The 24591-nt window shown below is 39.3% G+C and overlaps 1 protein-coding gene across 3 annotated transcripts in view; it reads left to right on the plus strand.

The window, feature by feature from the left end:
• The first annotated feature begins 7448 nt into the window (after nucleotides 1-7448).
• Nucleotides 7449-24591, plus strand: part of Enox2 (ecto-NOX disulfide-thiol exchanger 2) — a 261719-nt gene continuing 244576 nt past the window's right edge. Inside the window, exon 1 of one of the 3 annotated variants that reach the window (XM_051178965.1) lies at nucleotides 7449-7540. Coding sequence is in view for 1 of the 3 variants with exons in the window: in XM_051178964.1 (XP_051034921.1) it covers nucleotides 23285-23306 (22 nt within the window). In the remaining 2 variants the exon portion in view is untranslated. Of the gene's footprint in view, nucleotides 7541-8866; nucleotides 8920-23173; nucleotides 23307-24591 lie in introns of those variants that run through there. The other 2 variants (XM_051178966.1, XM_051178964.1) reach the window with 2 other exon arrangements.

The raw sequence follows: 24591 nt of genomic DNA on the forward strand, positions 1-24591 counted from the left end.
TCAATTTGCCTTTTTAGGGAGCGGTCACAAAGGTAAGGATTCAGACTGGTTTTGTCCATGTTACCTGGCAGAATGCACTCAGCTAGCACTCTGGTCAGCCATGACTACTAGTCTGCATGCAGGTGCAAAGGACCCCTTTAAAAGAAAAAAAAAACCACCCACTAATGCTCTGCTTCCTGTTGACCCCCCCCCCCACTGTTCCCCTGTGACAGGACTTTTCAGGTCTCCCTGTTCTCTTCTTTTCTGTCCTCTCCCTGTCTCTGTGTCTCTGTGTCTCTTTACCTCTTAGCTCTTCCCTCCACCCCTTTCCCTTTCTAATAAAACTTCTCACTAAGCTCTCTCTGCCTGGCATGTGTGCCCCCAACCTCAGTCACCATTGCCTGCCATGGAATCCATCAAGTTTCCCCTCGCACTTTCTCCTTACAACAAAGGTATGGGGCAGACGTGGAAGGGGGCAGGGAAATGAGTGTGACTGGGTGCATGGTGTGAAATGTCCAAAGAAACAATAAAACACTTTAAGAAAATTATCTCCCTGAGCATGTTTCCCCAATTGTATAAAGGGCATAATAACACAAGCCACTTTTTCAAAGTGGTAAAAATAAAGTGAGACATGATAAAGTCAAAGTAAGATATAAATCTCACATACACAATGCAAACAAAATACCATCATACAAAACAGAGCCTAAATAGCACTGGATTTTCAATCTGGTTCTGTATCAACCCTTTCAAGCTTCTTAGTCAGATTAACAGGTTTTCTTATCTGTACGATAGAGATGCTGCCACTCAAGTAAATGTTGAGAAGGTACAATGGGCGAATGTGAGTGAAAATAGGAGCTAGCAGAGCAGGGTTCTGCACACACAACCCCGGTACTTCGGAGGCTGAGACAGAGGATTATCATTGCAAGGTTAGCCTGGCTGCCACATGAAAGCCCATCTCACAAAAGGGAGAACAAGCAAACAAGAAAAGAAACAATCATTTGTGCTGCTTATGTCTACATGACACAAGCTGAAATTATCTGAGAAAGGGAGCAGCAACTGGAAAAATGCCTCCATAATATTGGGTTGTAAGGCATTTTCTTAATTAGTGATTGATAGGGGGTCAATGTTGTAGAATACTAGTTGAAGATGTATTACATTTGTTTTCGCTGTGGCGCATTTGTTTAATGATGCAAACATATGTTTGTTCTTTCTTTCTTTTTTGTTGTTGTTCGTGTTTTTGAGACAGGGTTTCCCTGTGTAGCTTTGGAGTCTATCCTGGAAGTCAATTTGTAGATCAGGCTGACCTCGAACTCACAGAGATCCATCTGCCTTTGCCTCCCCAGTGCTGGAATTAAAGTCATGTGCCACCACTGCTCACCTGTGGCATTCTTTTCTGTTGCATTTGTTTAACTCTGTGAAGTTGTATTACTTTGCTTGTGTAAAACACATGATTGGTCTAATAAGGACCTGAACAGCCAAGAAAGGGATAGGTGGGGATGGCAGGTAGGGAGAATAAATAGAAGGAGGAGACGGGAACAGGGAGGAACAAGAAAAGGAGGAGAGGAGAAGGATGCCAGGGCCCAGCCACCCAGCAGCCCACCCAGACATGGTATAAAAAGGAAAGAAAAGATAAATACAGAAGTAGACAAAGGTAAAAGCTCTTAGACAAAAGGTATAAAGCTGGATAGACTTTAATCACACCACTAGGGAGGTGGACACAAGAGTAATATGGCTGGGCAGAGAGGTAAATATAAGGCTGGAGGAGAGAAGAGCTTGGCACATTCAGCCAGGATTCCTAGAGACAAGATTACCCGTTTGGTCTGAGGATTTGGTAGAGGTAAGAACTAGTAACTGGATGCTCTGTTTCTCTGGTCTTTCAATATTTAATCTCTTCCCCTCCAAAAAGAAAAGAAAGACAGAAAAGAAAAAGGAAAGAAAACCTGTCTAAAAATAAGTCATGCTAAGGTCGGGCATTTATAAGAAAGAATAATTTTCTGTATTATTATTTGGGAGCTGGGTGACAGACCCCCCCCCAATGAGTAAAAAGAGTAAAACAACAACAGCTCAGCCTAGGGTAAATGGGACATCCCTGGGTAGGTGGTCCTGGGTTCTATAAGAACGTAGGTAGAGCAAGCCAGTAAGTAGCACTCCCCATGGTTTCTTTATCATCTTTTGCCTCCAGGTTCTTGCCTTATTTGAGTTCCTGTCCTGACTTCCTTTGATGACAAGCAATGATATGGAAACTTATACCAAATAAATCTGTTTTCACCAAGCTGCTTTTTGTCATGGTGTTTCATAATAGCCAAAACATACAACCTGATGAATAGTAACAGCAAGAGTACCAACCTCATTTATTTCCACTGTGATATGGTGTAGATCAATGTAGCATGGAGAGACACCGGAAAGAAGAAAGGAGTCTCAAGAAAGTCCACTACTGGCACAAAGATCATGGGAAGAGCATTTAACAAGCACAACTTTCCATCCATTACAATTCTGTTTCCAAATTACAGTACTCCTATCTAGACAATGTGTAGAGAGTTCTGTACATCAGTTCTTTGATTTCTCCTTCAACATTCTGTGTGTCTTACTACTACTTTATCATCTGAGACATCCAAGAAATACATAAATTCATAAATTGGCCTCTAAGTAGGGCATGTTGGCACATGACTGTAGTACCAACACTTGGGAAGCTAAGGTAGGTGGGTTGCTAATTCCAGGCCAGCTGTGGCTATATTGCATCATTCAGAGCAGCCTGAAATACAGAATGAGACTCTGAAAGAAAAGAGAAAAAAGGAAGGGAGGGAGGAAGAGAAGAAGTAGGAATCATCCTACTATGTAACTTGTAGAAATCTGCGTCTTAAAATATTCCCATGACAACCTCACTGAAATGCAACTAATATAGCACAGAATCCAAGATCTTTGCTTGGGTTCTAGATGTAGACTCCTAACTCTGAACTTAGGGATTTCACTTAATTTTGAACAAATCTCTCAACCTGTCCAAAGATAGAGACCTTAATTCTAGCCATAAACTAAGTCTTTTTTAGGCCACACTCAAAATTCTTAACCCTGGGAAAATTGAGTTTCTAGACTTATTCACATATAAACCACCAAAGTGTGACCCAAACATAAATAACCATAGCTTGTCCAGGCAACATCTCTAATCTTCACCCACTACTGTAATCTAACTATGTATCAGTCATAGCCCCTAAAATTGCCCCCAGGCTAAATGACTAACTTAAAGCTACAGACTGACCTAACTCTGGAATATAATCAGCATTCGACATCCCCACACACAAGCCAAGGGCTCAACATAGTACTGAGAGCTTTACCCCTGAGTACACACTGACTTTTCAAATCAGTCACAACCTGAGATCTGATCTTGGAAACTAAAGCAGCTACAATTTCCACAGACTTAGCACTAACCAGAACATAACTCCAACCTTGGCAAGGGAATGACTACTAAACTTGGACTCAGACAGAGAAGAAAACATACACAGAAACCAAACTCTAATCTTGGCCTAAGATTGCTGTGCTTATGGCCACGAAGTGTAACCCAATCTTCTATAAAATCTTAGATTATATTCTGACTCACAGGAACTTGAATAATCTCATCCACAGACTGAGAGTTAACCTTATTCAAAAACAAAATTCAAACCTAGCTAGGAGGAGCTAGGAAATGTGACCATGGAATAATCTCCTTGGGGTAGACTGAGCCCTATCACTGGCTACTGATTAACTCCTAAACTTTAAAGCCTCAAACTTCTCATATAATGGATCCCAAATTTTGATCATAGTCTGAATATGTAACTCTTATCTAATACTGAATTTATAATCTTAATCTCTAACCTGGGCAATCTTGTCTCTTTAAGATAGAATGAGTCCTATTTTTGGCTAAATGTTAGTTCCAGAGTAGTTCTCAATTCCAATAAACCATGGCTTTAACCTTGACCATAGATATAGGAGAAATAGAAGCATAATACTGCTTGCTAGAACTTGAATGGGACTGAACCAAAACTTTAAACATGAATTAAGGACAAACCCGGCAAAAACACAAAAACACATCTCATATTCTGGGCCTGAAACTTACCAACAGATTAAATTCTGTACATGAACAAAGACTAAATGAACAAAGACTAAATTCACCACAGTCAAGGGCTGAGCTCTGTCACTGGCCACATCCACAGCACTGACCTGAGATGACGCCTATGCACCCTGCTAACAATTGGAGACCTAAAAATCAAGCTCCAATGATGGCTAGAGAATGATTCCTAACACCAGTAGTCTAATTCAAAAAACATGCTTCACATTATTAGAATGGCCAAGACTGACTACTAATATTCTTCATAGAGTTGTAAGGCCATACATAAAATTCACCATATTCATGGCCACAGGATATCTAGCACTAGCTAAAGATTGAGCAGTCCATCTGGCTGCAAACCTATCCTCAAATTGGTGATAAAAGCAGTCATGACAACTGTCAGCACAGGCTGAACTCTAATACTGATACCTACATTCCTGCTACACTGACGAGAGCCTAAGTTCTAACTGACAATAGGGTATGAACACTTGGAACTCTAACCAAGTCAGAAGGCTGATTCCTAAACCCTCTATAGCAGTTTCTCAACTTGAATTCAAGATGTATCCTATGAGTTTTAAATTATTATTTCAGCTTTATCCATAGACTGATATGAAACATCACTGTGAAGAATAAGGAAACAAAACATAACAACAAACAAAAGCCTGCTGACTCCTTTAGCTCTTAAAGTCTCCATGTGCACCTTACCTTGACTCTTGTCAACTCCAAAATTCTGGTGAAAGTTTAAATAGATAAGATGACCTGTAGCACTTAGTAAACAAAACTATAGACAAGGTCCAAGTGGAACCACTATCTCCAGATTTAATTCTAGAGGACTGTGATGGTTAGAATTATCAACCTGACATAATGAAGTCCTACACATGCCTGTGATGGATGATCCTAATTATGTTAGTTGAAATGGGAAGAGCTGTCCACCATGGGTGGTACTATTCCCTAGGTGGAGAAAAGGGACTGAGCGCTATGCATGCTTTCATTCATCTCTGCTTTCTGATTGTTAATGTGATATGATCAGGAGCTTGACTTCGCCTGTCATAATGGACTGTATTTTGAACAATAAGAAAAAAGAAAAAAAAAAAGACAAAACCCCAAAACCTTTCTCTCTTGTGTTGTTGGTTTTTTACTCTTGTCACTTATCTTTTGTGGGGGGGGCCTACTACCCAGCTCCCAAATAAATACACACATATGGAGTCTTGTTCTTACTATGAATGCCCTGCCTTAGCTTAGCTTGTTTCTTGCCAGTTTTTCTTTTTTTTTCCATTTGCTTTTACTAAGCTATACATTTCCCCCAATTCCTTTCCTTCCTCCTCTCTTCCCTTTCACCCTCCCTCTCCCACCCCACCCCCCAGAATGCCCCTAATCCCAGTTTACTCAAGAGATCTTTCTTTTTTCCCTTCCTAAGTGAATCCATATAAGTCTCTCTTAGGGTCCTCTTTGTTACCTAGGTTCTAAGGGGTTGTGGCCTGTAGGCTAGCTGTCCTTTGCTTTATGTCTAATATCCACTTATGAGTGAGTTTATATTATATTTGTCTTTGTGGGTCTGGGTTAGCTCACTCAGGGTGGCCTTTTCTAGTTTCATTCATTTGCTTGCAAATTTCAAGATGTCATTTTTTTTGTTTGTTTGTTTTTATCTGATCACTGAGCACTGAGGAGTACTTTATTGTGTAAATATACCACATTTGCCTTATCCATTCTTCGGTCGAGGGGCATCTAGGTTGATTCCAGGTTCAGGCTATCATGAATAATGCGGCTTATGAACATAGTTGAGCAAATGTCCTTGTTCTGTGAGCATGTGTCCTTTGGGCATATGCCCAATTAGTGGTGTTGCTGTGTCTTCAGGTAGATTGATTCCCAATTTTCTGAGAAACTGCCATCCTGATTTCCACAGTGGTGGTAAAAGTTTGCACATCCACCATCAATGGAGGAGTGTTCTCCTTTCTCCACATCCCCTCCAACATAAGCTGTCATTACTTTTTCATCTTGGCCATTCTGACAGGTAGAAGGTGGTATCTCAGAGTTGTTTTGATTTGCATTTTTCTGATGACTAAGGAAGCTGATAATTTCCTTAGGAGTCTTTTGGCCATTTGAGATTCCTCCGCTAAGAGTTCTCCTTTTAGATCTGTACCCCACTTTTAATTGTATTATTTGGTATTTTGGTGTCTAGTGTCTTGAGTTCTTTGTACATTTTGAGGTCGGCCCTCTGTCAAAAGTGGGGTTGGTGGAGATCTTTTCCCATTCTGTATGCTGCCCTTTTGTTTTACTGATCATATCCTTTGTCATACAGAAGCTTCTCAGTTTCAGGAGGTCCCATATGTTGGTTGTTGCTCTTAGAGTCTGTGCTACTGTTGTTATGTTCAGGAAGTAGTCTCCTGTGCCAACACGTTCAAGACTACTTCCAATTTTCTCTTCTATGAAGTTCAATTGTGGTTGGTTTTATATTGAGGTCTTTGATCCATTTTGGATTTGTGTTTTGTGAATGGTGATAGATATGGATCTATTTGCATTATTCTATGAGTCAACATCCAGTTATGACTTAGAGTTTCTCTGTTTAGTTTTTTCCATCTAGATGATCTGTCTATTGCTGAAAGTTGGTTATTGAGGTCACCTACCATAGGTGTATTGGAATTAATCTATGCTTTTAGACATTTTCTGTAAAAATTTTAGCATAGGAGTATAGAAATTACACACACACACACACACACACACACACACACATTCTTAATAGCACATTTGTTTAATTCTGTGTCTCAAGAGGCTTAAGTAGTAGGATACTTAACTCAAGGCCAGTTTTATGCTAGATAACAGCTTTTTGCCTGAAAAACAAAGTAAAAAAAAAAAAAAAATCACCCATACTCAGACTTCAGTGAGAATGTCAAACCGTAGCACAATGTAAACAATGTAAACATGCTTTTCTCAAAACATAAGTATTTTTAAAGCATTCAAAAGACTCCAGAACATTAGTTTGCCTCAGCAAACACTTTGTACCATAAGCTAGTCTAAGGGGTTGTGCACACTAAACTACAATACCCAGAATACTCTCCTGTATCTGAACTCAAGGGATTATCGGAAGCTTGGTGTTAGAAGAATTATGGGTATCTAGAAGTACTATCTTGACTTCAACTCCCACAATCCACTCGCATCCTTTGAGTCCTTCCACCAATGCCAATATTGGATAGTTCCAAGGAAAAACAGGCTCCAGTTACTTCAAACTACATTTCCCATGAGGCCATGTGCTTCCCGGGTGACCAGTAGCCAATGGGAAAGGCCTCCGTAGCCACCCTGTAGGTTAAAGTCCAGCCATTGTGCCCCATTGCTTGGCCTAGGCCGGCTAGCAGAAGGTGCAGAGTTGGGAAGACAGTTGTGGGGCGTGTAGTGCTGCAAAGGCACTCCGGGTCCAGAAGTTTCCGAGCGGGTCCGATTTTCCGCTGCTGTTTAAGGAGTAGAGCTTCGGTAGCCGGGGAGCTGGAGGTCAGCGAGGCAGAAAGCCCGAATGGCAGTGGCTGGGGACTGTGGGACCGAGGGGACTTGGGAGGAGGGTGCTTCCGGGGCTACTGTCTTCGGCGCCTAACTCCGCCCAGCTCTGCCACTTCAGGGGTAGGGGTGTCCAAGGGAGTCACGGGGTGGGCATCAGGCATCGGTTGTCGGAACATCCAGAATACCAACATGCACAAAACTCTTTTGTTTTATTTCCTATCACAACAAGCCCATCTCCCCACACATCCCGCATGTGTTCCTTGGTAAGATTTTAGGGCTGAGAGAGTCTTCATTAAGCGACTTTATGCAGGAGTTAGATGTTCTGTTTTCTCTTTCACTCAATTTGTAGTTCTCTCTCTCTCCCTCCCTCTCTTTCTCGCTCCTTCTCTCTCTCGCTCCTCTCTCTCTCTCTCTCTCTCTCTCTCTCTCTCTCTCTCTCTCTCTCTCTCTCACACACACACACACACACACACACACACACACAGAGCGCTTGATTTTCTGTCAAATTTCCATTTCTGCTTCCTGGTGATAAGATGATTTTTTTTAAAAAAAAAAAAAAAATCAGATCATCTTTCTTACTGTCCCCTTTCAACTAGTCATTGGAGTGGAAAGGGTGTTTTCTTCAATTTCTAGAAGGGATAGGGAACAGAAGAAAGAAAACTTCCTTTTAGAAATATATAATTAAGATTCAGTTCAGCGTTTTGGTGAGAATAGAAGGGAAATAGGACCCATTAAAAAAAATCTGGAGGATTTTAAGAGCCTCCAGCAAAGACTAGTTATCACCAATGTTGATAATCATTTAATGGGCACAAATGTCTACAGAACACAGTAGACTGCGAAACACACTGCATTAATCATTGCATATACAAATGTATGCAAAAGTGCTCAGGGCTTAGTGGAAGGGCATATAGATAGGAAGGAGAGGCTGATTTGTGAAAGTTCTAGCCTAACTCAGAACTTGCTGAAGCCTTGAAATTTACCCTTGTTTTAGAGCAATTCTAGTAGGCTTCGTGGAGGAGTTCACCTTTAATTTTGGCTCCAATGGAGTAAAGGAAACTTGAGATGAGCAAAGGAGGAAGAAAATGCTTTCTAATGCAGCGGTTGGTCATTAACAAGAAGGCTTAGAAAAGGGAGGGCAGTGTGGCAGGGGCACATCTGATTCTGTAAGATGTATCAGCATGGATATACTGGGAGCTAGTACTTGGGATTGTCGTAACATGACAGGTTGAAGAATACACAAAACTTGAATTTTACTCTGTAGTGAATAAAATTAAGGACAAAAAATTAAGACTGGGTGATTTTCCTTTTCATCCTAGGGGAACCTGATTTGAGATCAATTCTTGGAGAACACAAAGAAGTGTGGTATGTTCCAGGTGTGAATTAATTTAAATATAAGGAGAAGCTTTTGTCTTGTAGATGTTTTGTTTGTGGCTATTCTTAGCCACAACCTGTGCTTGTCAATTCGAAAGCAAAGTGCTATACACATATTTTCTTAAGACACAGGTCTGTTGTCCTCCTACAGCAGATTACCTGCATTGTAATCATCTGATTAGATGATTGTGATGTGACCCCTACTTATTGAGCCAACATACTATCCCAAGCTTTATCATAAGCACTTTGTTACATTGAGTGTCTTATAACATATGTACTGTTATTTCCATTATTTCTCTAGAAGAAACTAAAATGCAGATTTTAAGCAAATACCTGAAGTCACATAGATTGGAGATAATTGAGGTAGAGTTTCAGTGTACAGACTTCTGACTTGAAAGCCCATGTGCTTTTCCCCATAGTTTCTTAGTCCTGATGTGCATTCTTGTTCTTGATTTCCCAGTTGTGGCAAGGCAATATTACTGTACAATTGATCATCCTGGAAGAAACCCAAATGAGTCATTTTGCATTTCTATTTCAGAGTGTGTCTGCCGTAAAGTAGTTGCCAATTCCAAATTAGCTTAACTGCTATTACAACCATAGTTGACTATGTTTGCCAAAATTATAGTCCATATATCTTTTTCTGTATTATGTGATTCTGGACAAAAATATATCCTATCTCTAAGCCATTTGGATCTGGACAGTTCTTTGGGTTTTATTTCATTTCAGCTTTTAAAAAAAGGAGTTAGGATATTAGTTGTCTTCTGACCTGAGCACACACGGAGTGTAGAAGATGCAACAAAATACAAGGTCTGAACCCTGGCTGGGTCTAGGCAAGCTAGGTGACCACAATTCTGAGATACAATAGAGTAAAAAAGTGTGGGAGAATAGAAACTGCTAGAAAGCACGGGGGTAGGGTAGAAGAATGAGTGGCTAACCAGAGACAGTGAGAGAATGGCGGGGCTTATGTGAGGAGATGACATGATAGGTCTTGAAGGGTAATGAATTTGCCAGGCAAAGAGAGGTAGAAAGGAGCCATGGAGATAAAGGAATCAGTTAGTGAAAGACATGTATCTCTGTAAGAGTGGGGCGTGTTTTTTTCAATATGAACAGTTCATCATAGCAGAGTACTGAGATTGTTTGGGACAAGGACAGTTCAAGCAAAGAATGCTGCAAAATTTTGAGAGTGATTTTTTGTCTAAAGATGTCAGTTTTCATTAGTTGTGTATTTGAATGTATCTGATAAAAAAACTAGATTATTCTTCAATGCTAAATTACATAGGAATTAGTAAAAGTACACTCAATAGTCTTAAGTTGTTTTAAAGGCAAATACTAAGTTAGTAATAGTATGAATATGTTAACTATGGCCAAGTTATAAACTCTTACTATTGGATGTAAGAAATACAGTTGTGATGTGACAGACTTTGATCCCCACGGGAGGCCTCACCCTCTCTGAGGAGTGGATGGGGAGATGGTGGGAGGAATGGGAGGATGGGAGGGAGAAGGAACTGGGATTGGTATGTAAAATGGGGTTGTTTTTAATTTAAATACAATTTTTTTTATAAAAGAAATAAAGTTGTAATAAAGATGAAATAGACAAAGCCTCAGCATTTTCAGGAAAGGAGAACCATGAGAGGATTTTCCCATTTGTAAGGTGTTAATGGCAAGGATGCACTGGAGGGAAACATGATCAGTATACAAGTAGGATGCTTTCCTTGAGAGAGATCATAAGTAGTGATATAGGAGAAGGAGAAACAAGCTTGAGAGATATTTATTGGTTAGAACTAGTAGAAATTGGTAGTGTAAATAATGTTCTATTAGTGTTTCCACTTGCTTGTTCTTTATATTTTATGTTGAGTGTAACATTGTCAGAGCATGCTATTTCATGCATTAAGTTATCAGTGTAGGAGAGTGGATTTGGGTTATACAAAAGCACTCCTCTTGCCTTACTGAGTGTTACTGAGAACCCTCAAAATTCAATTAAAGTATGAGTGCCTCTGAGAAGCCTTTCCAATAAACATTCCGCATATGCATGAATGCACACACAAGTCGAGGTTAGTATCTTCACTTCTGTAGGACCCATACTACCTCTATTCCAGATTGAGATCATAATTAGTGTGCTGTTCTGTGAATGTTTCGTTCTCAGTAGATTGTGAGCTCCTTGAGGGCAGGAATCACATCTCATTCATCTCTATACTTAGAAAGAGTACTTAGGACAGTAGACATCTAACAAGTGGTTATTGTATGACAAACAGTAACAAATACAAGAATGTAACTGTGGACCTTGGTAGCACAGAATATTTTTTAAAAATGTAAATTGACAGATACAGCAGTTTGCTGCCTATGCTACTTTTATTGAATATGAAAATTCAGATTCTCATACTTTCACTATTTTTTCATTTTTAGACATTTTTTTTTTATTTTGGTCTTTGTCATACTTTAATCCTGTTTGGCCTGCTTTACATCTCTTGACCGGTTTACATTTCTCCTTTCTTGTTACTTTCCTAGGAAACATCTTCTTCTCTAGCTGCCAAGTCCATTTGATTTATCTTTGGTGTTAGTCTTAAATGCATCTTCTCTTGGTCAGGCACATTGGTAGTGGGGTGATAATTTTATTCAGCCCTTTCTTGAAGTGATTTGTCAATACAAGTCAGAAATCCTAAAACTGAACATAGTCTTTAACCTATCATCAAGTTCTAGTGCTGTATTCTGAGGAAGCAAACATGTTTCCTAAAATTTAGCTCTAAGCTACCCTAGAGCTGTTTGTCATAATGACAAAAAAGAGGAAAGAAATGGCACCATAAATACCCAGTACTGGAAGTTTGAATGTAATCAATTGTGGATCATTAAGTAGCCACATCACTGGATGGTGCCAAAGTACTTTCTTCATGATCTGGAAACTTGTTTGTGATGCATCCAGAGAAAGTTCAGGCCAAAAACACCCAATATAGTGTAGCAGATTCCAGCTTAAACATATGTACATATGTTATACATGTCACATAAATCTTTGTGTGAACACATAGGCAAATTACTGTACTGTTTAGTATATACAAATAAAGCTTTGCTACAAATGATAAGATTATATATGACTTCTATTTTTGTATGTGCTTATTGTCCTTTATTTTCCAGGGATACTTTTGTTCTTTATTTTTAATGATAATTTAATCATACTTTACTTTTGTAATTTTTTAAATGTTAGTTTGGGGTGTGCTTAACAGCAGACACAAATGCATCATTTCTAGCTTGGATTTCTACTGCCTCCACACCAACTCTCTTCCAATCTGTTTTACATATAAAGGATTTTTAAATGAATCACAAATCTGATTCTATTCAGCTTCCATGTAAATAGCTCAATGGTTGCTCATTTTGCTTAGGATAATATCCATATTTCTTTAGGCTGCTGATGAAAGCTTTTCAAATGAGCTGCCTTTTCTTCCTGGAACTTACATTTTTCTTGGGATTGTAGGCCACTGTCAGACAGATGAAATGTTTACAGTTGGTCAAATGTGGATGTGGATTATATAGGCTAATTGATGTTTAACACACAAACTACTGGTATTTTATCCTCAGAGCAAGCATATTAAATACACTCAACAGGCAATTCTATTTTAAGCTGGATGTAACAGGGGCAGACAGAACACCGTGAGTTACAGTCCAACCTGATCTATGTTGTAAGTCCCAGGCCAGCTGGAGCTACACAGTGAGACCCTGTCTCAAAAAATATACTACTATTTTATACATGTGTAAGGCTATTTTAAATAATTGATAGAAGAAAAGTTATAATAATAAGGAACTTTGTTAAGAAAACCCATTAACCTTCCCTTTGCACTTTCCTGACATACCTGTTGATTTCGTCATTCTATGTAGACTTCTTGCAGTCCCGTGGGCAAATTATATGTGACCACAGCATAGCAAGAACAGTCCCAAATTGACATAGTTTTACTATGCATTGTGTTTTTACTTTGCATAGTGTTATTATATAGAAATCTTTTCTTACATAATACTTCATGGAATGGAGTTGGAATAGTTCCAATTTCTCTGTATTTCTTTCTTGAAAGTCTGTCTTTGGGAATGGGGATAGCAGAAAGCTAGAGAAAACTGTGATGGATTGAGGGTACAAGAAACAGTGCATGTCATGGGGACTAATGTCTTTGGTTATAATTTTTAAGTGCCATGTAAATGCAGTTTTCAGCAATCTATCCCTAGGGAAGACCTTGGTTGATTTTACAGTTAATCCCATTTACTGAATACAGCCCATGCATGCACTATATTCTTGTGTTAAGTGATCTTAGACATATGTAGGGGATTATCATAATGGCATACAATTGCATGAATGTTGGATATCAAAATTTTTTTCTACAAAACTATATTGGTTGCCATATAATAACTTAGTATCTTGCTGTATGAATTCTCCTTTTTTTCCAAATAATAACCATTATGCAAAAATGAACTTTAGAGGACAGACATTATGAATACAAATCATTTGGGAATGAAATAATATTACTTTGTATAGACTACAGTATCCCCTTTAAACTCATCAGTTTTACAATTAATATGCCTATATACTAGTAGAAAAGAATCTAATTCTCCAGTATTGAAATTACAGTTAGGGTTTCAAATTACTCAGTGAATTATTGCAGTCTTACTATGTGGAATTACTGTGCTAGGTTCTGCACCAGATACTCATAAATACTCTTTTTGATGTCTTTGGAGATGTGTGTGTGTGAGAGAGAGAGATAGAGGGGGGGAGAGAAAGACAGAGACAGAGAGACAGAGATAGAGAGCGCCAGACAGAAAGACAAAGAAACAGAGATGTCATAGAACGAATTGTTCAATAACTGTTGAAAGAAAGAGAACCCTTACAAACAAGCCCATCACCTAAATGAAAGTTTACCCAGCTGAAAAGTAGGCTGTGTGCCAGAAGGAGGTCAGTTTTCTTTCACCTTCTCTTCCCTCTGTGGGATATCTAGGCAGAAGTGACCTACCAGATAGCTGAGAAGCAAATGCTGTACTTCTCTGTTTATAAACAATATTACCTAAGGAAGGGTGGGTTTCCTTGGCTCCAGCCCAGCACAAGCTTGCTGGGACTGTGAGAATTATGATTGTGTCAGCTTTTCCAGGGTTCCTGTCTCTGCTGCACAGATTTGGCAGACACCTCACACAAATTTTATGTCTCTTAAATCTTCCTCAAGCAAGGCTTGGCCCTTAGATTTATATGTACAAGAAACGCCAAGTGTTTACCAGTTTGACATTTTTGAAGATCAAAACAGACTCAGTTGTTTTTCTTCTCTTTTCTTTTGTTTTAAGTTCAGCAAACCACCTCAGTTTAATGTAAAGAAAAGGCTAATTGCTTTGTCCTAACTTTTAAGAAACATCTCTAATGTTTACTTTTCAGAAGTGACTACTGATCATATACCTAAAGATTTTTATTCCAGTCTTCAACTTTGTTTCTTCTCTTTTTTGCCTACAAAGTATGATGCTTTTGCTGGCCTTAATTTTCCTTTTGTGAACTTTACTGATAACAACATATAAAACATTGTAAGATGGAGACATAGAGAAATGCACTGGTGTTGCAGGAGGAACAAAAACTGTTTGTTTGTTTGTTTGTTTGTTTGTTTAGCTCTGTTTCCCTTGCATATGTGATGTTTATTGGTCCCTTAAAAAATACTTCTCCTTGGCCTAATAATGGTAGGTGAGAATAAAGATCAGAGAACATTCAATGACAATCCAATAACAGGGCTGGTCCAAAGACATCTGTAGGCAGAGCACAAATGAAAGTTTGGCTGTCATTCAGAGAAGATGAAGCATTATATGGAGAATGTTATATAAACAATATTGCTTCAGTGGTGTGCTGTGAAAGACGAAGATGGAGAACTCCCTGGTAAGGCCCCCTCTTATCTGCTCCAGCTGCTCCTTTTAGCAACAACAACTGAGAATTTCCTGGGATAGAAACAACCCCAAAAGAAGAGCTCATGATAGGTCTTTCTACTATTTTCTCTTTCGTTGGGCCCCAAGATACGCTTCACTACTACTACATTGGTCGCATAGTATTCTAATTTTCACCTTTCAGGAGATGCCGAGGGCAGTGGGATAAATGTGTCATGAAAGTAGAAGGGAGACTATTTGGAGACATGAGGCAGGGGACTGGTAAGAAAGGATGGGGGAAGAAGCCAGCTAATGAGCAAAGAATAAAATGTAGTAATATATGTGTATGAAAATGCCACAGTAATAACCATTTCTTTTTCTGCTAACCAAATATTAATTTTTGAAAAGATGCTGAATTTGAAATCAGAGAACTTCGGGTATTCAAACTCACTCATTTGATAAAAATGTGATCACTTATAAAGGTTTGGACCTCATGCTAAGCACTGGAAATATGATATGGAATTATATGTATAATTCCTGCCCATCTTAATGAGCTCACCATCTAGCAGAGGAGATAGAACTCAAAGCAGCGACTATATATAATATACACAGGATATTCAAAAAGAGAGATGTACACAAGGCTTCCTAGAAACACAGTGAAAGGAGTTACTGCTGGTATGGGCAATCTGTGGACCAAAGCTTTGACTTTGCTGAGTCATAGTGATTGGATGGAAGGAGTTGCCTAGGTTCTAAGTAGAAATGAAGTGGCTAGCAAGGAGTCTTAGCAGGAGGACCAACTCATGAAAAGAAGAAGAAGTTCGGGTAAATATGGAAAGTTGCAGCAAAGGTATGATATTGTATGCAATCTACCAGCAATGTGACAGACATATACAGACTAGGAGTTTACTGTGCTGTGGCAAGTTAATGAGGAAAATTGGTTGCTATGAAGTGTGGTCATTGTCTCATAGGCTGGCAGGGGTGAGATAGCACAGGGTTTTAAGTAGGGGAGTAACATGACTGGATTCGAGGGTGGGAAAGAGACAGAAAAAGTCTACTTTGTGATTTGACAGTTTTAAAGAAGTGGCATTTTAATTACTTACACTGTCCAGCAGCGCCACCTCCATTAAGTTTTCTTTCAACATACAGAGAATAATATTGTTGCCTGTTGTACACACAGGACATATATTCCTGTGCCCATTTCTATGTCACTTGGTTGAATAGTCAGTCTTTCCACCTCAAATCAGTGATCCTTGCAGCAAATGGGGTTTGATTGTCACAAAGGAAATCGGTTTCAGAGTCCAACAACTTCATTTCAAAACATTATGTGAAGCTTATTTATTGCTGAGGGCACAAGGACGGAGAGGGACATAAGCTGAATACATGTAAGGAAGAGGCAGCTCGAAGAGTCGCCAGTGTCCATGATGCTGGGAATCTCCTTTACAGGCCATGTTCAGATGTGGGAATTAGAAGGGCCAGAAGTATATAGATATAAGCCGAGTTCATGTTGAAGGTACATTTGCCTAAACAAATTGTACTATTTGGCTAATCAGTTTTAGTTAATTTTCTTTCCCTGATTCAGAAACCATAAATAGCTTCCTGTTATCCTTAGGAGGAAGGCCAGATTCTTCAGCCTGCCGTTCTCTGCAATTTGGCTCCAGTCTGTTTCCAACATTTATACTTCTCTCTTAACTGAACTCTGTTCCAGCCAGTTACCCTTTCAGACTTTCAGACAGCACTTTGGCGTTCTTCATCTATACTGTTAGCCTGCTCCAGGCAGGGACTAATTTTAAAAAAGGAAACTCTGGGTCCCCTATAGTATCTTGAATATACTAGTGCATCCAAGGTCTTTCTGTTGGTTGATTGTTGTTATTCTCCTACCTTTGCTACACCCTTTTCACTATCTACCACCATAGGCCTCTTCTAGAAATGGCTACTGACCAGGCACGGGTCGTATATATCTGTGATTTTAGCATTTGGGTGATTGAAGCATAACGATCGCCATGACTTCAAGGCCAGTCTGGGTGAAATAGTGAGTTCTATGGCCAGCTTGGGGTGCATAATGAGATACTGTCTCAAAAAGAATAAAAAAGCAAATCAGCCAACCAACCAGTAAATACATGAATACAATTTTTTAGATAACAACTGAGCAACCAAGATAGTAAATGAAAGGGATCATTGCTCAACAAACTGACTTTTAACTTTGTAGTTTTGTGTGTGTGTGTGTGTGTGTGTGTGTGTTATACACATATGTTTATACTGGTGAGCGTACTTATTTGCATGTGTGGAGACCATAGGAAGGTACCAGTTGTTCTCTTGTATCACTCTCTGCCTTATTTGTTACTCAGGCAGGGGCTCTCCCTTTTCTTGGAATTCACATTTTCCAACTAGACCTGCAGGCAGAAAGCCCCAGTGAGCCTTATTTTTACCCTTCTCCCAAAGCTGTGGTCCTTCATACAACCATCTCTCTAACCCTTTAAAAAAAATAGCTGTATAATAAGTCTTACATACCATTCATTCAGAATCACCAATTTTGCCCTAATTGCCTCAGGCTTTTGTAATGTATGGCTATTTCCTTTTGGAAATTTGAGGTTTAATAAGCTACACTTATTAACCCCTAATTATGAAAGATTTCAAATGTAACAGGAAAGTTGAAAAAATAGACAGTGAGCACTCAGATACTAATTAGTCATATATTGTATTTGGCTTTTGAACTTATAGTGCTCACACACCCATGCGTGCGCACGCACACGTGTGTGTGTGTGTGTTGTGTGTGTGTGTGTGTGTGCCACTGCAATGTACGCAGGTCAGAAGACAGCTTGTGGGAGATTGTTCTCTCCTTACACCATGTGGATTGCAGAAATCAGACTCAGGTCATTGGGTTTGGTGGCAAGTGCCTGTACCTGTAGTTTTTATTACCTTCATTACCACTTATCCATCCCTTTCAATCTAAGTTTAGCCATCAGTACAGAGTTTTTAAATTCTGCAATGTTTATATCATTAGCTACATAAAGAAAGGTTTTTGTGCTCTGAAATCATTCAAACCTTCAATTACACCTGTATTTGCAATGTTGCCAAAACTCTAATTGGCCTGGGTGTCTTAGATCTGTTTTTCAATGGAGCATGTATTTCTTTGATTAATTTTGATATGTTCCCCTGTTTCATCTAGTGCAGTGGTAGACACATAGTCCGTAAATACCACTTGATGTTGTTGAGCCGAGACAGAGCTAGGCCAGGGCAAGGAATGCTAAAAGTCAGAATATATGTAGGATGGGGAAAGGAGTGTACAAGAAGGCCACAGCTGAATAGTCAGTCAGGACGTGAAGTATTAAGGGGAAAAGGATGCTAAAGTTCCCTAAGCACTCTAGCAGTGCCTTTATTTTCTTACCTCTCACTTTAGAAGCATTCATTTTAGGAAACTAGACACAACTGTTGCTTAGTTGTAGTCCATGGCAAATCTCCTTGTTGTTGCTTAAATATCACCAATTAATGCATACATTTTGGTTTCATTTATCATGTGATGCAACTTAATTTTGGAGGCTGTGGTTGGGCTGCTTTCTAATTCTATCTGTGCTATGCCAAAGAGCATCTGTGCTCCGTAAGTCTAATTTTCTTTTCTTTATAACAAATATTTCTTTCTTTTGCTGTGTCACTTACAATTCAGAGAGTCCTCTAATCTGCTTTTATTGAGTAGAAATTTTGTGCCAAGTATTGTGCTAGCTGCCATCACATCAGTGACACTTTACAAAAACCTTGATGACACACTATTTTCTCTGTTTGCCACACAAGGAAACTTGAGACTCAGCACTGTCAGGTCCATAAGCCAGAACAAGAAACTCAAATCTGTCTGCCTGGAGAACCTAATAGTCCCCCACCATTACACGACATAATCAGATGACATTTTAAAGCAGCAACAAAACAAGGGACCAGAGAAATGGTAAAGGTGCTTTCTGCCAATCCTGATGACCTGAGTTCAATTCCTGGAACCCACATAGTGGAATGAGAGAACCAACTCCCTCTTAAGTCCACTTGTGCTTCCCTTCCCCCACAACAATAAACAAAGGTTAAAAACAAATAGAAATACACAGAAGTCTACCTTTACTAGATAGGCTCAGCATGTGATTTATTCATCAAGTAATTTCAATTGTGTGATTGACTTAGGAAATGTGTCCTAATCACTGTGATGTTGGAATAGTAATGAATTCTGGTTGCTTGAGCTGAAAATCTTATCTGAGCAGTTGAGTGACTAAGCACTCATTTAATGTAAGTTGTCCCGTTCTTTGCTTAGAAAAATGTACATAATACCTAAACAACACTGTATTATGGGGACTTACTAGTGCAATTATGTAAAATACCATGCCATGCCTAGCATACAATAGGTGATCACCTTTTCTTTTAGATTATTCTCCTCCCTTCATATTTTTTTTTGTGGTGACCAGACTGTTCACCTATAACTTTTATATGAGGATAGCAAAATGTTCCTAAAGCATTTCTTAGAGCAGACATCTTTTTAATAAAGACTGCTGGGGTGTTGTTTTTCTTGAGTCTGAACTAGGCCAGCTATTACCTTTCATGTTAAACCTTTCAAAATAAGCTAGAGAGGTAAACTCATAAGAAGTTGTGATCAGTGAGTCTCTGCTTCTTAGCCATCAGGGCCAAACTGTGATGTCATTTAATTTTTTTCCACTAGAAAAAAATCACAATTGGCAGCAACTGTTAGGCTTGAAATATTGGCAATCTCAGCACATCCATTTCCAAGCCATCAAAGTAAGGCTAATAAGAGAGCAGAAGTGACTTGAACAAGGTCAAACAGTTAAAAAAAAAAATGGCAGAGTCCATTCTCATTATCGTTTGATTGTTTGTTTGTTTGTTTTTGCTTCTTTGCTTCCTTTTGGAGCTTTCAAGCAAGTCAGTCAGCATTTAAAGGGTGCTCATTACAGGAAACCTGAATAGCTTGTTCTCAAGGTTTCAGTGGATTCAGAAAACATGAAACTTTGTTCTGATTCAAATTAGTTTACTTTTTACTTTGATTATACTCTTAACATTTTCATTTCAAGGTTTAGCAAATTTGTGATTTTTCTCCCTATTGAGGTCCATTGTTTGGTTCAGTGCTTGATTCTTTGAAATCTTCCACTGGGACTGTTTTTTACATATCAATCCCAGTTCCCTCTTCCTGGCCATAGGGACTAGGCCCTCCCTCCTGCCTTTAGGTTAAGGGAGTATCCCTCCATGGGGAATGTGCTCCCAAAGTCCTTTTGTGCACCAGGGATACATCCTGGTTCCACTGTCTGAGCTCCCTTAGACTTCTCAGGCCTCCTAACTGAGACCCATGTTCATGGGGGCTGAGTGCGTACAATGCTGGGACTTTTAATTTTTGACCAGTGTACCTGGAATCCCAAATGACCAATGACCCTAATTTATTTGAAAAGAGCAGTCAGACTTAGGAGTGACAACTGAGGGGAAGCACTTTAGGATGTCATTTATGCTTAGATTTTAAAACGTGAAGTCAGGGTAATGGACCTAACAGTAGCTTTTGGCATTTCTTCTAGTCAGGATGCCAATAGTTTTCATTTCCATTCTTGCTCGTGCGGGTTAAAAGTGCTGCCCTTCACCTCATTGCTTTTGGGATAGTCTGTCAGTCATCTTGTAGATAGGGTCTTTATATTTTGACTGAAGGAACAATGCTGACAAATCGTTTTCCTAATCCTTTCCCCTTTGCTGGTATGGCACTTCTGAGGAACTTGAGGGATTTGAATTTCAAACTTGAGTTTGTGAAAGTTATTTACGTTGCCCAAAAGTGGAACACCCAGATTCTGCAATGCAGATATTGTTTCTTTCTTATCCTTTTGTGGAAGCTGAAGTTGGCAGCCATGGCAGAGGTGAGGCTGTGGTGGACGCTTGAAGTTAGGAACCCTCTGGAGATCCATACTCCACATGCTTGGCTTTCTGCTTGCGGGTGGGAGTAAGCTCTGCTGTGCAGACCTCCGGTGCCTCTGCAATCTTGTTTACCCACATAAGCAGGTGGAAGGCTAGGTTACAGTTTGTTTATAAAAGGTACCACTCACAATGCTTCAAAAGGGAAGCACAGGAGATTTGCCATGACCCCACAAGTGTGTGATTGGAAAGAAAACTCACTTATTCTCTCTCCTCCTCTCTCTCTCTGCTCTTTCCCCTCATCTCCTTCTAGCTGCTCCTCCCTTTCCCCTTTTAAATAGCTCATTTGGTTTTAGTTACTAGTCAGGTAACCCTTTGTGATTCATGTTACTACTTCCCCCATCCATTTAAAATAGATTTCAGATAAATATTTTACTGGCATTTTCAGCAGTGGCAATGATATTCGAAAGAGCAATTAGAAAGTTTTCTTTCTTGTTGCAAGAATTGGCCTAACACTTGTTTGAAGACACAGATGGCACTGGAAGAGGCCAAGATGAGCTGACATCTGATATTTCTGCATTTTTTTTTTTGGCTGTTTCACATTTGTCCCATGTGGACAGACACACACTTGGGTAACTACCATACAGATGGAAATCAGGACATGTGGGATTTGGCTGAACTGGAGGTCCCCAAACATTGCCTGGATCATTTAGTATCCCAGGTGTGACCACCCCAGGACTTCATGTGCTAAAATTGTCTCCCAGTATAAGCCAGCTGGTCACTGTATATATAGTATCAAGGCAGCTCAGAGCTGTAGAAATCATGACTTTGGATTTTTACCTTGTAGATTTAGAGTTGGTTAATCAAATCAAATCGTTTCCTACATACTGGGCATAGAGGATGAGCCAGATAAATAGAAAGATTGAGGAAAAGAAGATATTTATTTCCCAATAGTTAGCATTCTAGATGGGACATAAAACTCAGATCCTATGATGGAAAATTGATTAACAGACTTTCTAAAAAGAGAAATTGAGGGTTCCAGTTTCTTTGACAAACTGTAGGTGTATTATGGGTTACATTTTAAAATATTTCTTTTGAAATAAATCCTTCCTGGGGACTTCTAAGCATAAACAATGTTTCTAATTTGAAAATGTGAAGAATTAAACAATGATTTATTTATATTTGTCCCTTTTAGTTTCCTTATGTGGGAGAGGTGTTTCACTTAAGTCATTAAAGCAGGAGCTGGTTCATGGTGCAATAATAATAACATCATACAATTGCCTGTTCCTTTACAATTGACAGAAGAGCCACATCCATTATCTTATTAGCTTCATATGATAACTCCTGTCCTGTGAAGCTGTCAGGATGTGTACCATCATCCTCAATTTGTACATACAGAAGCTCAGGCTCAGAGAAGTTCCTCATCTGCTGTCACAAAACTGTAGAAATGGAATCTAGGTTCCTCAAAATCCACCCCTAGGTATTCCTTCAAGTATATCATATTTTCTCCATAAGAATTTCCTTCTGTACTGTTTCTATTCATAGATAATTTTTAAAATCAGTCTAAAGGAGTGTGCCTCACTTTAGCAGAGAAAGTGATTTCACTTTCAGAGAAAGTGATTTCTTAAGCTCACTTATTAAACGAGTCCTGCACATTGTTCTTGGATTTTTTTCACCTTTCCTTTTAATGAAGTAGTTTTAGATAGACATGTTTTTTCAGTGTTAAATACATGCATGAAAGGTGTATGATCGATTGATTATAGGTGTGGAGGCTGCACCTGGAGAATGGGAGTAAGGATAAAAAGTTGGCTTAAAATAATTAGCTTCTTGTGTTTTGTTAAGAGATGTCATGTTCAATAGAATTTAATTTCGTTAATACTTCTTTTGCTCTCAGCCGTTTAAATGTAATTCTTTAGGGAAAATGAGCAAATATTCATTCAGAATGTTGATTTGTCAGGAACAAGGGTAGCCAGAGTAAAGAGAAAGTAGAGAGGTGACTTTCTATACCCTGGAAGTGTGGGTAAGTGTTATTTTCATTGGAGCTTCGAGCTAAGATTTCTTTTAAGGCATGCAAATCGTAAAGTTCTGATTTGTCAACTGCATGCTGTTTCTTTAGGCACTGATGTATGAAATCCCGAACGAATTCTCCAATGAACATACTGCTAATTGCTTCTCCACCTGCTCTCCAACCTCCCCCACCCACCCCCTCCACTCCCAATTCAGCCTATAAGTGTCCGTCATTGGAGATGGATGGTGACACATGCAGTAATAGCAATTCATAAAAGGCAGTTCCAGCCCTTGTCTTCAAGGCTCCTGGATTTTCCACTGCCTGCTTTTGTGTAAGTGAAGTGGATGGAAGTGTTACTGGCATCAGAATCCACCTCCCCGTGCTCCGTTGCTGGAGCTCAGTTGCTCGGCTGGAGCTGAGCTTAACAGAAGCATCGGATCTGAGCCGAATCCTGGCTGTGTGTGTTTTTTTTTTTCTTTTCCATCAATGGCAGGGGGGTGGCTTAGGGATAGTGTGTAGTGGGGGGTTAGGGTGCTTTGGCTTTTCTTTTTGAGGAGAGTAGAGGGTCAGGAAGGAACAACTCACAATAGGATACAACGTGAAACAGTTCCCCGAAGAGTGTCACAATGTTCCTGGTACAATATACAGGTATAGTATGTTTTATTTTCTCTGAAATTTCCCTTTGGCTTCAAAGTGAATTTCTTTCCCTTATTTCCCTTCCTGTTCTACTGGACAGAAATACAAATGTGATTCTAATAAGCTAAACAAAATAGCTGCATAAAACTCTCTAGCTATGCATGTGGTAGATTGCCGTGTGAAATCTGGGTTTTCTGTTAAATTGTTAGTCGCGATCCCTTAATTGTGCACGCTTCTCTGCTGTGTTCTTATATTGAATTTCTCAAGTCTTACGTCTGCAACTGGTAGTATGTGATAATGCCTACAGTGTCTGCACACAAGACAGTGTTTTGGAAGCAAAAAGCAATTTTTAAACTCTCAGTGTGTTGTTTTTCTCTTGAGTTTTAAGCTTCTGTATTTTTTTTTAATTGGTTGTGTGGATTTCCATGTTGTTAAGAGTGAGAAAACTTCTAATGGGAAGCGTTCCAGAGCACATCTTTTACGTCAGTTTATTTTCCTTTCAGTATTGGACTCCGGCTAATGAATATTATGTATTATTTGTGTTTATTCTCACGGTAGAAACCAAAAAGTGCTGGGAACAGCAAGGCTAACAATGCCATCCCTAAGCCACCTTATTGTGACATATCCTTGGATCTAAAATGTTCCTGAAGTGTTTGCTTAAGCTTTCAGAAACATATCAGTACATAATAATATAAACTCTCGGGCTCTGGTCAGCTACTTATGCATGCTGTTTTAAGGGTTGTTATACAGCTGTTAGACAAGAAGGACCCTTGCAAATAAGAAACCTTGAGAAAGTTTCACTTTCCACACTGAACAGAACAGGAGCTTAGTACCTCTAGCCACATGTTTTTGATAACTTTGCATATCATTTATTGACAAGGACTTTCATCTACATTCTTATTTCATTCTTAAAAGAATGTTCTCCTATGTGGATAAGCTAAAAGATCATGTTCTGTTTTGGTGTGTGGTTTCACATTTGATTTTGCTCCTCATTAATTGGGCAGCATGCAGATGATGTGGAGAAGGGGCTGAGTGACAGTATTTCAAGGTAGCATTGAAGAGCATATAGTGAACCTTGGTCTCTGGACCAACAGCTGCTGAATTGACTTGTCTGCAATTAAAGCAACAGCAGGTTTGTGTAGTCTCCCAGCAGCCCATTGCTTTGAATTTATAGCTTTGGTTTCCTCCCTGTAAGTGTTGGAAAGTTGTGCTTGCTACATGTTTTCTTCATCTACCAATGCAGGCATGAGTCCTGAAGAGCTGTGCCTGTACATTTTAATGTGCCAAGTTGCTGAGG

The sequence above is a fragment of the Phodopus roborovskii genome, unplaced genomic scaffold (genome assembly GCF_943737965.1).
Source record: "Phodopus roborovskii unplaced genomic scaffold, PHOROB, whole genome shotgun sequence".
Lineage (NCBI taxonomy): Eukaryota > Metazoa > Chordata > Mammalia > Rodentia > Cricetidae > Phodopus > Phodopus roborovskii.